At 39.9% G+C, this 15,890-nt stretch overlaps 1 protein-coding gene across 4 annotated transcripts in view; it reads right to left on the minus strand.

The window, feature by feature from the left end:
* The window catches only part of KAT6A (lysine acetyltransferase 6A), a 108,868-nt gene that overhangs the window by 19,424 nt on the left and 73,554 nt on the right, over window positions 1–15,890 (minus strand). For all 4 annotated transcript variants that reach the window (XM_024986436.2, XM_024986435.2, XM_024986434.2 and 1 more), the window contains one exon: window positions 6,255–6,370. In XM_024986436.2, the coding sequence (XP_024842204.1) occupies window positions 6,255–6,370 (116 nt within the window). The remainder of the gene's footprint in view (window positions 1–6,254; window positions 6,371–15,890) is intronic.

Genomic DNA, 15,890 nt, shown 5'->3' on the forward strand with positions numbered 1-15,890 from the left:
TACAGAGGCTGAGCATGATGGACATATAGTGGGGACTGTAAAAGCAGATTCTGTACATATTTTTAAGTATAAAACTGTAATATGGAAAACGTTTTTTCAAGTTAGGACATGCTACACTACCTCCTTCCTTCTGCTCCGAAATTCTGGCTTTCTCTCCAGTCAAATATGACATTAAATCCTGCACCTCAAAGGTCTATTTTCAATGACTGAAATAAAATTTCTAATTATTTCTTCATCTATATTGTTATTTTTTATATAATAATTTATATTTTTCAATACACTTGCTTTTTAGCAGTAGGACTTCTCCCTTACACAGTCTCTGTGATAAGGAGCCAGGCAATAAAGTGGTTCTGTGTGCACGTGTGCTCAGCCATTTCTGACTCTTTGAGACCTGATGGCCACAGCCCACCAGGCTCCTCTGTCCATGGGGTTATCCTGGGAAGAATACTGGAGTGGGCTGCCACTTCCTCCTCCAGGGCATCTTCCCAACTCAGGGATCTAACCCGAGTCTCCTGCCTCTCCTGCAATGCAGACAGATTCTTCACCACTGAAAAAGCCACAGAAGGAACATAACCTAAACGCCAGTGGCTTCTGTAAGTATTTTAGTCTGGACTGAGAAGACTGCATGGCTCTCTCTGATAAACACATATCCCATGTATCCTCAGCACAGAGGCTCTCCTGTACCCTGAATTGTGTCCAAAACTGGTAAGCATGCTAAGATCTGATACTATAACAAAAACTGTGCATACAAAAATACTGGGTGATACAATGACAAGAAATATAATCCAAATATATCTTCTCTCATATAAATACGTACTGAGGCTGAAGGAAATTGGAAAAAAAAAAACACCTCTGTTTATATATTTTGGGTATTAATCCCTTATTGATCATATCATTTGCAAGCATTTCCTCCCATTCAGGAGGTTGTCTTTTCATTTTGTCAATGGTTTCCCTTGCAGTACAAGTTTTTAAGTTTAATTAGGCTCCATTTACTTTTGCTTTTGTTTCCTTTGCTTTAGGAGACAGATAAAAAACCTGCTCCAATTTATATCAAAGAGTATTCCAGCTATATTTTCTTTTAGGACTTTTATGGCTTCAGGTCTTATCTTTAGGACTTTAAACCATCCTGAGTTTATTTTTTACATGATTTGAGAAAACTGTCCAGTTTCATTCTGTTACATGCAACTGTCCGATCGTCCCAATATCATTTACTGAAGAATCCGACTTTTTCCCACTGTACATTCTTGCTTTCTCCATCACAGACTGACCATAAGAGGCGGGTTTATTTCTGGGCTATTATGTTTCATTGATCTCTGTGTGTGTGTGTTTGTGCCAGGACCACACTTTTTGATTACTGTAGCTTTGTAATACAGTCTGAAGTCAACCCTCCAGCTCTGTTTTACTTTCTCAAGATTGCTTTGGCCATTCAGGGTCTTTTGCATTTCTATACAAATTTAAAATTTTTTGTCCTAGTTCTATGAAAAATGCCCTGAGTAATTTGACAGGAATTGCACATAATGAGTAGATTGCTTTGCATGGTATCTGTCGTTTTTAACAGTAAGGTTTCCAATCTATAAACATAATGTATCTTTCCATTTGTCTCCGTCATCTTCAGTTTCTTTCATCAGTGTCCTACAGTTTTCTGAGTACAGATCTTTTACTTCCTTAGGCAGGTTTATTCCCAGGCATTTTATTCTTTTTGATGCAATGGTAAATGAGACTATTTCCTTACTTTCTGACAGTTCACTGTCAGGGTATAGAAATGCAACAGATTTCCGCATATTAATTCTGTATCCTGCCAACTTTACCAAATTCATCAGTGAGCTCCAAACGTTTTTTGTGGCTTCTTTAGGACTTTTCTATGTATAGTGTCATATTGTCTGCAAACAGTGACCATTTTACTTTTTCCTGTCCAATCTGGATTCTTTATTTCTTTTTCTTGTCTGACTGAGGTAGCCAGGACTTCCAACCTATGTTGAATTAAAGCGGTCTTGCTCCTTGTCTTGTTCCTGACCTGAGACGAAATTCTTTGGGCTTTTCATAACTGAGTGTGAAATTAGCTGTGGGCTTGTCATACGTGCCGTTATTATGTGTGTTCTCTCTACGCTCCCTTTCTGGAGAGTTTCTATCACATGAATGCTGAATGTTGTCAAAAGCTTTCCGTGCATCTACTGAGATGGTCACACTATTTTTAGTGTGACCTTCAATTTGTTAATTCTGTTCTTCAGTGTGTTGTATCACACTGATTGATTTGCAGATACTGAAGAATCTTTGAATCCCCATGATAAATCTCACTTGACTATTATTTATAATCATTGCTTATGATCATTTTAATACATTGTTGCATTTAACACATTATTGCATTGGTTTGGTAGCATTTTGTTAAGGATTTTTGTATCTATGTTCATCAGTGATACTGGCCTATAATTTTCTTTTCTTGTGGTATCTTTATCTTGTTTTAGAATCAAGGAGATGCTTGCCTCACACAATGAGTTCGGGAGCACTATTTCCTCTGCAATGTTTTGGAATAGTTTGAGAAAAGACAGGCGCTACCACTTCACTAAATGTTTGGTAGAATTCACCTATAAAGCCATCTGCTCTTGAAGCTTTGTCTGCTGATAGCCGTTCTAGTACTGATGCCATGTCATTACTGGTAATTGGTCTTTTCACATCTTCTATTTCTTCCTGCTTCAGCCTTGGAAGATTGTTCATTTCTAGGAACTTCTCCATTTCTTCTGCGTTGTCCATCTGATTGACATACAGCTATTTGTCATAGTCTCTTATGATCCTTTGTATTTTAAAAGCCTTTGACTTTATTAAAATCAAGACTACTGGGATGACACTGTTAGTCTAATGGGAATCATTCAATACAACTCTAGAAAAGATCAAATATCTTTTCTAGTAATAGTACAAATGGCTGCAGTTCTCTCATTGAAAAAATATATCAAATAGGAAAAACATCAGATCACATGAAATGAAGTGCAGTTACTGAAATCAGGAACACTCCCCGACCTAAAGAACACTGCTGAGTACTGCTTTCTGCCTTCTCCTTGACAGCACCTAGGCCTGGACTATCGAGGACGCATATGGTCACTCTGACTAGCTCCATCATGGGGGTACAGCCCCCACACTTGACATTTATTTTAAAGTCACCCATTACATGGATACCATAATCTCTGAAGTCAGGATTGGGCTACAGCTGTATTGGTTCCCTTACTTCTATGATAATGCAAATATTCTTCCTATTGTGGCTTTAGAACATTGCCCAAGATAGCAGCAGTTTGTGCAGCTTTTATAATATGTCAATAGTAAAATTTTAATACAATAGAAATTACACCAAATACTCCTTAAGTCAAAGATTATGGTACAAGCCATCTGAGATCAATCTAGTCATCAATGCTACATGGAGTGGTCATGTACAGTGGCTAAAAGTTATAGCTATATGGTAAGAGAAAAGTGGGATTAAATCCTGGTTCTCCCATTTAGAAACTGTGTGGTCTTGAATATGTTTGCTGGGCCCTGGCCTGTGAGAACAAAGATAGCAATATCCACCTCACAGAATTATTCCAGAGATGTTTAGTCACTGAGTAAGCTCAGTGAATGGTAACTATGGCTATTATTTATGATTAATACTATGAATATTTTTATTCTCCTTTCATCCATTTTATTTCATCATTTAATGGTCATTTAAAGACTTAAGAGGATGCCGTTCCTTAGTAATTGGGGTTGTACATAATCTAAGCATCAAGTCAAGTCAGGAACAGGATCAAAAGGTAGAGCAAGGTTCCCAAACTACTCAAATATGTGAGAATATGCGTTTTTGGGATCTTATCTTAATACGAACTTGTAGCAAAGAGGTTATTAAGAAGCTAAAGCCCTAAGCAGCTCAGGAGTAGAGAACATTCCGTGACCACAGTTCCTCTTGCCTTCAGCCTATTTGCGTCACGTCCTTAGAGGCAGAGTCCGGCCCTCTATGGACCCATCTGCCATGTGTGAGCATCACATCGCCCTGCGGGGGAAACCTCAGGTTACAACCTCTGCTTTATATTCTTCAACGTCTGAGACTTAATCATACTGCTCCAAATGAAGCTGCTTCATTGCTGTTGTTTCATTTTGTTTTTTAAAAATCATGGATGCAAGACTACTTAACATATACCACACACACAAATATCTGAATATTATAGGAGATAATACGTAATCCCACTTCCCAAATAATTTTTCCTTTTACGATCTCCTCTTTGTTTTTGCTCTTCTTCTTTGTTTTGCTTTAGGACTCGGAAATTTTTTAAAGTGTTTAGAACTTTTATTAATAAGAAAATAATTTAGAAGTAATTTAGCAGAGAATAGTCATTAACAAAGTAAAAATATAGGTTTATTATTTAGAAAGCACGTGATCTCTAAACATTATAGTCAACTCAAGTTTAAAGAACTCAGAAGTGAAACAAGTCTAAACTCAACAAAACATGTTTTTTTGAAAATGAATTAAGAAAATTAAGACTATATAGATAGAAAAAATAATTACTAAAAAACATATAAATTACACAATATTATCTGCTATTTTCAGGGAACCCTTCACAATGGTGACTAATGAAAAGTACAGAAAACATCTAAAATTCTACTTAGATGTATGTTACAGTTCTGCTGCTGCTTTCTGTTACAATTCCTATTAAACTTCTTAGGTTATTTATTTTTCTGCTGGCAATGTTTATTCTTTCACTGGTAACTAACTCCCTCAAACTTGATTAAGAAGTCAAATTCTAGGGACAAACTCATCAGAGCAAAATGCAACATTTTTAATCAGACTTAGTATCTTAAAACTGACAGCCTCATTCTCGTCTCCTCTGTCTCTGCTCCTGACTAAATGAGCTCCGCCCCTCCTCCCGCCCTGGAGAGGAAGAGAGCAGGTGCCTGGGGCTGCACTCCCCACGGCAGCCGTTGGGCGGGACACACAGCTGAACAGGCTTTCTGTTCCAGGCGGGGCACTCTTGTGATCTGCACAGCTGGGAAAGAGCTCACTTAAAATGGTAATGATTTATTTTAAACTTCATGATGAAATTAATTCTTCAACTTTGCTGTTCTTGATTATACAATACCCTGGCTGGCCATAACTCCTGAGGAAGACATTGCACTAAACACCTGTGTTCTGTAGGTAGTTGAGGAATTTCCTTCCCTCTTTTAACATATATACATAATATATAATGTTTTTAACAAACTCAGATTGTTATTCTTCCATGAAATAAATATAATATTGCCTTAAAGGTCTAACACAGAGTTTGGAGGTAACTGATCCTACAATAAATGGCTCTCAGCTACTGTGTTTCATAAGCTTGTATGTCAGATTCCTGGGGTTTTGCTTTCTCCCCCCACCTCTCTGTCACTGAGGTCTGGGTCTCACTCCTACTTTTCTAATCTGCTTAGATTTGTAAGCCAGATTAAAGAATTAATGACTGCTTCAAATGCTAAGCCAGTGTTTAATTTTTTGACTGAATCTTATTTTTCAACTCTTTTAATTTCAACCCTAAAAGAAAAAAATAACTGACGTTACTGACCACTCACAATTTTTAAGTGATTTACATGATTCTACTCATTTAATGTTCACAATAAACCTCCTGAGGTCAGAACTATTATTATCTCTGTTTCACAGATGAGGAAACTGAAGTACCAAGTAGCTAGGTAATTTCTAAGGTTACATAGCTTATAAATGTCAGAGTTGAGTCAAGAAACAAATCTGGCTTCATTAAGCTCACTACGTTATCCCAAAAAGCTGGTGACTGATCAGTTTTTATATCTAGAAACCCAAGCCATTTATATATAATTTTATACCATTTGGCTAATTATTTCTGGGAAAACAATTTACTAAGTTTGTTAAATTATAAAAATTTAAATAAAAGGCTACTCAGTAAAACTTTATTTATAGTTAAGTATAAGAATTTCTCTTTAAAAGAAATTTTTTTGGTGTGAGATATGAAGGCCAATTTCTCATAAAGAAAAAAATGTTCCCCTTTCATTCTGACCATGTGTCATATTTCCGATCTTAAGTAATAGTTTTTGGATAGGTTACAGAAAAAAAAATTATAAAGCCAACTGAGACTAAGTGGCTGCCAAAGTATGCTGCTATTATGGACACTTAAAACCTACCAGTTTTCTTGAATGTAAAGAGATGAACTGGACTACAACAATGTCTCCAAGATCACTTCTAGTGCTGGAGTTCTAGGAACCTAAGAACAAAAGGTAAATGGCCTCTCAAAACATACCTTGAGTATTCTTGAGGATATGGAGAGGAGTACCAGGTATGAATTTCATACTTCCCAAACTCAATAACAGAGGGACAGCGGACTTGTGGATCAGGAGGACCAGTCACTCCAACTTTCTGTGCAGTGAGAAAATACATTGATTACATAAGTTAGCTACATTAAAAACACTAAGAGTGGAGTGAGAAAATACACTGGTTATATAAGTTAGGTACATTAAAAATACTAAGATAGGTAACAAACAAAACAAAAAAATCGTCTGAATCAAAGTGTCCTGTTCTCAGGATTCCACAAGGAATTAGAAAAGCCAGGAACAAGCTAATGAGTTTTGAAATAAACTGTCTTACTCTTTAAAACGAGCAACCAAATGAAAACTAAATATGCTAATAAATCTCCTAGAACCAAATGCAGTTGGTGACACTACAGTTTCCATATTTAATAATACTGTGAATATCCTCAACTAAACTCCTTCCTTAATGACTCAGTAGTTAAAGAGACACCGTGGCACAGGGGGATTCAGAGTCAGGGATGGGGAGGAGGGCCTGCCGCCCACAGGCTGAGATCAGACATACAGCACCCCAACTGACAGAAGCAGCAACAACCTACTCAACAGGGGCGTGCACACAGAAAGCAAGCATCCTCTAGTCTGCAAAAGCAGGTACTAAGGACAACACGAAAAGAATACACCAAAACAAGTAAGAGTCTTCAGTCCGTTGTACACTTCTCCTAAAACTTCCTTCCTAGTAGCTTTTCGCAGGGAATTTGATTTGCCCTGTGCCCAGTGGAACAAGATTCGTATACACGTATAGGCATACCTCAGAGATACTGTGGATTTGGCTCCAGACCACAGGAACAAAGTAAGAATCACAATAAAGCACGTCACACAAATTTTTGGTTTCCCAGTACATATAAAAATTATGTTTACACTCTGGTCTATTAAGTTTGCAATAGCATTATATCTTAAAAAAAAACCCGGACATACTTAATTTAAAAATATTTTATTACTGAAAAATGCCAAACATTATTTGAGCCTTTAGCAAGTCCCATAACAGATCATCAGAACAAATACAATAATAATGAAAAAGTTTGAAATGTTGCAAAAATTACCAAAATGTGACACAGAGACATGAAATGAACAAATAAGTGTTCTTAGAAAAATGGTGCTTGCTGATACACTTGCTCAACTCGGAGCTGCCACAAATTTCAATTTGTAAAAAACATTATCTGTGAAGCACAATAAAGTGAAGAGCAATAAAAGAAGGTATGTCCCCGTGTATATTATATATATAACATACAATACATAACCATGTATAATTATCATGGATATTCTATAAACATGAATTAATGTTTTTAAAAACGGAGCTAGAATTCGGCCTAATCAAACACAAGTATTAATAACTCTTAAAAGGAACAACCAAAATTATCCTTCACCATTTTATGCTTTAAAAACCACTGAGAGATGACCAAAAGTCCCTTGCTGGAGCGCAGGACAAACACACACCCCACCCCACCCCCACTTCTAACAAATCTAAAAAGATATAATATCAAATTTATATCCTTTATATAAATTTATTTAAGGAAAACGCCTCTTCACCATAACTCATCTGAGGACTCCCTCTGGTCTGTCTAACCACTCCCTTTTCTAAAAGGCCAAGGGACGTATCTCGGGTTTCAAGTTGGAGCATAGCCAGGTGAAACCTCACCTCTTCCTTGAGGCACCTCAAAACAAAAGACAAACATCTGTTAGTTGGATAAACTGTGTTACGACACCAAGGAGCACTGAGGCTCTTTCAAGAGCAAAATCAAAAAGAAAAACACAAGATGGGGTTAGAGAAAGATTTTGTTTGTTTGTTTCTCAAAAGCCAAACAGAGCTTTGCAAAAGTTTTAAACACACTGTTCTTTAAACTACATTCCAGAATCATGTACTGTAATTCACAAAGTAGCACCTTTTAGCCTATCTTCACAGCTCCAAATAACAAGAACAGTAATACAGAAAATATCAGAATAACCAGTCAGAAACCAAATCTAACCTCCTGGGCCAAGGGTCACACAGGACGCACACAGGGCGAGGCCACACACCTGCTGCGACATCACCTGCGGCTGGACAGCCTTCCCGTCCGCGGCCGCGCGCTCCTCCAGGCGGATGCCTGACGCGAAGGTGGACACCCAGCTCCAGTACAACTGCTTGCACATCGCCGCCACCTGCGGTCTGCGGAAGGCCGGAGGCACGGCACACCTCCCTGCCTTCAGGGCCCTCGGCCTCCTGCACTAGGAAACGCGCCGGCCACCCTCCAGCTCCCTTGCGAAAGGAGCCTCTGAGCCAGCGTGCAGAAGCAACAAAGGCTGTGCAGCCAGGAAGGAGCAGGTGCGCCCAACCGCCCGTTAACCCAGGCCTTGCCAAAACCAAACTGCCAAGTCTGAATTACAAAGTTATCTTTGATTTCATGTTTAAATTTCAGTCAAGATGTCATCAAATATGCAACTTTCCAAAGTAGCAGGTATTTAACAAATCAAGAGCACATAAGTTTTTTTTAAGCTTTTAACTTGGGTGCTGCCACCCTGTGCCTTCCTTCTCATTTGAATACGCCTAAACAGCTAAAACAAAACACACATTCTGGGCCAGAATGGACTGTCCAACCTAAGAAAATACGGGAGGGGACACTGAATGCACTAGTAATTGGACTAAATCAAAAGAGGTAACTTTAAATATGCCTATTCTAGAGAATGAAACTTATTACCAGCAATTTTGGAGAAAAGGTTGTTACTTTTCTGCAAAAAACTCCACTTCCATCCAATAGCGAGAGACCACTCTTGTATACACTGACCCCCAGCCTAGATCTGGTACAAAAGGAAAATTACAATTGAAGTTGACACAGCCCTGCCCCTCCCGTCAGACATCTCTTTTCCATTCCCTGTGGGAATGACACTTTGAGGTGGGAATGGAAGGTAGGATTCCCCTTAGTATCAGCACGAGAATGTGCAATGGTGGGAGAAGATATGTCTTTCTGACACTGGGACATTTCCCATGAAAACTTTAATAAAAAACAATCCTGTTCCTTAAGGATTAAAAGTTACCTGATGAAAGAGATGTGTAAGAATGAAGTCATAAGCTGTGAAATGGAGAGAGCATGAACTGGGAAGAAAGAGCCTCAGTATGTGTGGGGTACCTCCTGTGCAGACCCTGCATCTCGCACTGTCATCTCCTTCATTCCCCACAATCCAGTCCTCAAAGCAGGAAACACATGCCCACTTCACAGACGGGGAGGGGTGTGGGGTGAGAAACAAGGCTCAGAGAAGTCGAGGGAGAAGGACAGCACAGGAACAGCAAGAGTGAAGCACAAACAGAAAGAACCAACAAGGTACAAGGTGAGACAGAACGTATGGGGAGCCCTCAACTAATTAATTTCTGAACTCCAAAAGTTTGTAAATTTTTTTGAACTAGAACTTAGCTTTCCAAAGTACACATCCACAGCCTCTTATCCAAAACGCTTGGAATAGAATGTGCTTTGGAATTGTGAACTTTTCTCGTTAGAAAAGTGTTACAGTACATATATGTATCTTAAATCAACAGCCTCAGCAGGGTTTGGGACAACACTGCATAATCAGATACCTTCATATTTCTTCAGCAAAGCATATGAATATTCATATATTCATAGGATAACTAAAGAATATATTGGGCTTCCCTGGTAACTCAGATGGTAAAGAATCTGTCTGCGATGTAGGAGACCCAAGTTTGATCCCTGGGTCAGGAAGATCCCCTGGAGAAGGGAATGGCAAACCACTCCAGTATTCTTGCCTGGAGAATTTCACGGACCATGGGGGTCACGAAGAGCGGACACGCCTGAGCAACTGACACAACAAAGAATATATATACATTCCAGTGTTCTTGGGAGAAGGCAACGGCACCCCACTCCAGTACTCTTGCCTGGAAAATCCCATGGACAGAGGAGCCTGGTAGGCTGCAGTCCATGGGGTCGCTAATAGTCGGACACGACTGAGCGACTTCACTTTCATGCACTGGAGAAGGAAATGGCAACCCACTCCAGTGTTCTTCCCTGGAGAATCCCAGGGACGAGGGAGCCTGCTGGGCTGCAGTCTATGGGGTCGTGAAGAGTCGGACGTGACTGAGCGACTTCACTTTCACTTTTCACTTTCATGCACTGGAGAAGGAAATGGCAACCCACTCTAGTGTTCTTGCCTGAAGAATCCCAGGGACGGGGGAGCCTGGTGGGCTGCCGTCTACGGGGTCGTGAAGAGTCGGATACGACTGAGCGACTTCACTTCCACTTTTCACCTTCATGCGTTGGAGAAGGAAATGGCACCCCACTCCAGTGTTCTTGCCTGGAGAATCCCAGGGACGGGGGAGCCTGGTGGGCTGCCGTCTATGGGTTCGCACAGAGTCGGACACGACTGAAGCGACTTAGCAGCAGCATACATATATAGATAGTCTCAAATCAGTTCAGATTATGTTTTGCCAAACAACTGAATTAGGATAAGATCTTACAATATAATGACTTCTAATCAATTTTCATTCTCTAAAGAAGATATATACACAGATGGGCAATATGCACATGAAAAGATGTTCAACATCACTAGTCACCAGGGAAATGCAACTGTACATCACACCCATTCACACCCATTAGGACGGCTACTAAAAATAAATAAATAAATAAACCCCCAGAAAAGACCAAGTGTCAGCGAGCACGTGGCCTTCGTGTATCTCCTGGACTGTACCAGGCACAAGCCCCTGCCCACAGCCTGCGATTCCAGTACTCTGCTGTTCACTCCCTCACCTTGCTCAGCCTTCTGCTACATGGTGGACAGTCCCTAACCCAACAATTCAAAACTGCACAAATCCATCCCTCCCCTCAGAGTTCTCTGCCCCCCACCCCGTGCTTTTTCCCCATAACGTTACCACATGATACAGTATTTACTTTAATCCGTCCCCACTACTAAACTGTTAGCTCCTGAGAATACGAATTTTTTTTTTTAAAGTCTGCTTTGGTCCCTGTTTTCTCTCTAGTGCCTAATGGTACACAAGGTAACCAGTACCCGGTAACGTTTACTGTTAAATGAACGTTATCTATGTTAACAACTTCAGCTATTACCCATGCAGTTTCAGCTGTCACCTGTGTGCTGATGACCTGGCAAACCTACCTGGAAGCCCTCCTGATCACCACATCCTTTTACAAGACAGTCTAGACTTCGCACAAGCCCCCAGTGTGTGTGACCACGATTGGGAGAGGCCATCCAAAGAAGCTCCCCTTCCCACATCCAGTATCATCATCTACTCAAAAAAGAACACTGGGAACTATGTGGTTCTGTCCTTTCGTTTAACCTCAACTCAACCCAGCACTCTACCTTTCCCATCCTATCCTAAATCCTTCACACAACCTCTGCCTACTGGACCCCCGCCGCCTTCATCCAGGCCCTGGTCACGTCTCACTGACCACTGTGAGCAATGGACTGGAGGGCTTCTTTGACCCACTTCACACTGCATCACTAGAACTAGGTTTCTAAATGCAAATACAACCATGCCGTCCTCTTTAAAATAAATTCTTCAGGAGCTCCTCAAGAGCTATTTAACTACTTTAAAGAACCACCGTTAACTAGAAAGCAAAGTACAGATGGCTTCACATGGACCATGGGATCTTCGTGACTCGGTCTTCTGGTCTGTACTCGCCTTTTCAACTTCATCTCTTAACTGAATGCCAACCGAAGAAATTACACACAGCTCAAGTGTTCAGTAACGTTCCTCACACCCAAACCATTCCATGAGAAATGCCCTCCTCTCCCCATCCAGTAGCTAATTCTCATTCATTCTTTGAACACCCTAGTCAAATATCACCTGCTCCCTGAAGATGACATGAACAGCCTAGGCAGATGCCTTGCTGTCATTCTCCCAGCATCTCAAGCACATTTACCAGAGACTAGCAGTTAAGGATTAAAGATCTGGAGTCACACGGCCTGGTTCAAACGCTGATTCTGATACTGAATAACTATGTAATTCCAGGTATGATAATCCTTCAAAGGCTTCAATTTCTTCATATGTTTGAAACGGGAGCAAGTAACAAGATTTTATTAAATGCAAAAACTGACACATAATGCTGAATGTAGTGAACCTAGAACACAATAAAAGACTTCCTATTGCTAACCACAAGGCTTCAACTATTGTTTTATAAATGTATGTTATCTGGAGAGCAGAGACACATTTTCTATGTATCTGTGGGTTTCCAGCACCCACCACTAAGATAGCTAGCAGAAACCGGCATGGATTTAGTGCTCACCACATGAGTGACACACCAAGTGCTTGGCAAATATCAATTCATTTAATCCTTTCAACAAACCTATTAAGTAACTTAGTTGACAAAGGTCACTCGACAGGATTTGAACCTGGGCAGCTTATTTCTAATACCTAGGCTTTTAACCACTATCTTAATGAATATTCAGTAAAATTTTGCTAAACTGTCAAGTCCGGCAGGAGGGTTCCCACAAAGAAGGGCAGCAAAAAGAAGAAAGGCCAGTCGGCCATCAACAAGGTGGTGCCCGGAGAACACACCATGGACATGCGCAAGTGCAGCCGTAGAGCAGACTTCAAGAAGTGTGCCCGTGGGGCACTCAAACCAACCCAGAAACCTGCCACGACGTGGGCGGGAGCTCCAGATGTGCGCCCTGACACCAGGCTCAACGAAGCTGCTGGGCCAGAGGAGTAAGCAATGTCCCAGGCTGTACCCAGTGGGGCTGTGCAGAAGGTGAAGAGTCACCGAACAAGCTCCACGCACTGGTTACTGGTTACCTGGTTACTGCCTTACCTGGTTACTGGTTACCTGGTTACCGCCTTACCTGTCCACCACTGTCAGAACGCTACAGACAGTCACTGTGGGTGAGAACTCACCGCTTAGAGTGAGAACGGCCTCTGCGTCTTGACTTTCCTAGTGGAGCTGTAGCTAAGAGGCATGCATATCTTCGAGCAGTTTCAAATTACAAAACTACCTAGAGAGCATTTCCTAATACTGGGCCCTTCTCCCCAGTCCCTGGAGTTCATAAATATCTGAACAGGGCCTAGGCAGGATAAGGTGGTTTTAAAGTGCATTCTGGCTTGAGACCGACTGATTAGGTAGTTGGGACATTGAGGGTAAAATGTCAATGCTTTTACATGCATTTTGGTAATTGTAAGATAAATATTTTCCAAGGAAAAAAATAATTAAATAGGGATAACAACTCTTAAGAGTGAAGAGAGTTGCTGAACCTAGTTTATTTCATTTCTAATTAACTGTTAAATTCTTTATGCAAAGAAAAAAGTTATTTCAAAAATGCTATTAGTGTTCTAGAAACACACACACACAATCAAATCCTTCAAAATTAGAAAGCACTAAAAATACTAAGGAAATATAATGCACTATTTGGTGATATTTTATGTAAAAAACCATTCTATTTATTTCGAGGAGGCTGTCATGCTCTTCAACGTAATGACTTAAATACAAATGCTTCTTTTCAGTGATGAATCTTCTAAGAAAAACCATTCCTTCCAAGTTCACAAAATCACTTTTGAAAGATAATTCCAAATAAAACCCTATTCTACCAATTTCTTTGCTTCTGTTTTTTTTTAAGAGGTGGCTGTTTTTTATGGGTGTTCACTGAATAGCCACTAATGATGGAAGATAGTACCAGGCAAACTATACCCTTCTCCTGTATTTTTTTTTTAAAGTAAACAAAAAGCAAAACCAATTAATAAATGACCCTTTTTGAAGGAGGGGTGAAAAAAAGAAACCTTGTGAAATACTTCAATAATGTCTGACTTAATTAGGTAACGTATCACACAAAATTTAATTGCTCAAGATCATCACTATAAGCTATCACTATTGGGAGCTGCTTTTGTGACTGGTTAAAGCTCTATGAGAATTCAAATTATGTCTCACTCACAGGCCCTGCACCTAGCAATTTCTAGAACAGGGTAGGTATTTAAATATGATGAACTACTGGTTGGATGGATTGCCATCTAAGACACTGTACTAAAATCTTCCTGCAAAATTTGTGGAACAAAGGTTGAAGCAGTTTCTACTACAGCATGTCTAGGCTCTCCAAAATGACTCTGTATGCTATGTTTATGAATGCTGTTATTATTTAAAAACATCTAATCTAATCAATAGTGAGTCCCCCCATTGCTTCAACTCGCTTTCTCTAGGACATTAGGTCAGAGAGCCTGGAAGCTGTTCTTGACGTCCCCTTACTCCTTTAAACTACACATCAAACCTACCAAGTTACACCAACTCCATCTCTGAAAAGGATTCTAAATTCATTTCCTTCTCCCCCATCTCCACTGCCGCCTCTCTAGTCTAAGTCACCTTCTCGATCACTGAAAAAGCCTCTACATTTGTTTCCCTGCTTCTACTCTTAGCTTGGAATATGAAGAATTTAAATCCATTCATATAGTGGCTAAAAAAAGAAAATTTAATTCGTATTTGTTCTATTTCCTTGCTAAAATCATTCAATGATTAAAGAAGATGTGGTGTATACATACAATGGAATACTACTGAGCCATAAAAAAGAATTATCATGACATCATTATTTGTAGAATCTAAAAAGAAAAAAAAGACACAGATTTATTTAAAAACCAGAAATAAGACACAAACATAGAAAACAAACTAATGGTTACCCAAGGGGTAAGGGACAGCTCTATGCTGCTGTACACAAAAGAGATGAACAGCAAGGATAAGGGACCTACAGTCAATGTCCTACAATAAAACACAATGGAAAAACAATCTTTTTAAATCATTCAACACCTTCCCACTACAATTGCAATAAAAACTCCAATCCTAACTTATGTCCTCATTTTCTCTCTCCAACTTCATCTTTTGTGGCTTTTATTCATTGTACTCTGGTTGTCCTGGCCTTCTTTCATTTCCTCAAATGTACCAAGTTCTTTTATGCCTCCAGACGTGTACAGGCAGCCCCCTATGTCTGGAACATTCTCCTCAGTAGCTCTTTGCTTTGCTGACTTTCTACTCATCTTTTAAGTCCCTGTGTGAATTATCACTGCCTAGGAATACCAGAGACTGGTACAGGAAGTGTCTACTATGCCCTCTCACCACATTCTTACTTTCTTCCCACTACTTATAAGCTTGTAACAAGAGACTTACTTGTACAATTGTTTACTATCTGTTGCACTCATGAGACTGAACGTTTCATGAAGGCAGAGTCTATGACTGTCCGTCTACCCTATAGCTCTAGCTCCAGGCCAGGCACGTGAATTCTAAATGAATGGACTTCATGGAGAAATATCATCATAACGTCAGTGCACTATTTCCAGACCGTGCTTACGAGAATCAGCACAGGTTAGGGTGCACAAGTCTAGCTGCCTATTTCCTTGGTGCCAGATTCGTACACGGATAATCCCAAGTTTAATAAAACACTGGAAGAAACATACTGTCTCCACTAGGCCTCAGCAAGGCTCAGCACCCCTTTTAACTTTCCCTAGTCATCTTTCTCTTCACATCTCTTCTCTTCACACCTATTATTATAACTTCTGACTCATTTCACCCAACAGAAAACTTTATTTAAATATCCACTCAGTAGACAAATATTTACTGAGCCTTTACTATATTCCAAATACTCAGTATAAAGCAGTGACCAAAAAG

Source organism: Bos taurus, chromosome 27 (genome assembly GCF_002263795.3).
Source record: "Bos taurus isolate L1 Dominette 01449 registration number 42190680 breed Hereford chromosome 27, ARS-UCD2.0, whole genome shotgun sequence".
Lineage (NCBI taxonomy): Eukaryota > Metazoa > Chordata > Mammalia > Artiodactyla > Bovidae > Bos > Bos taurus.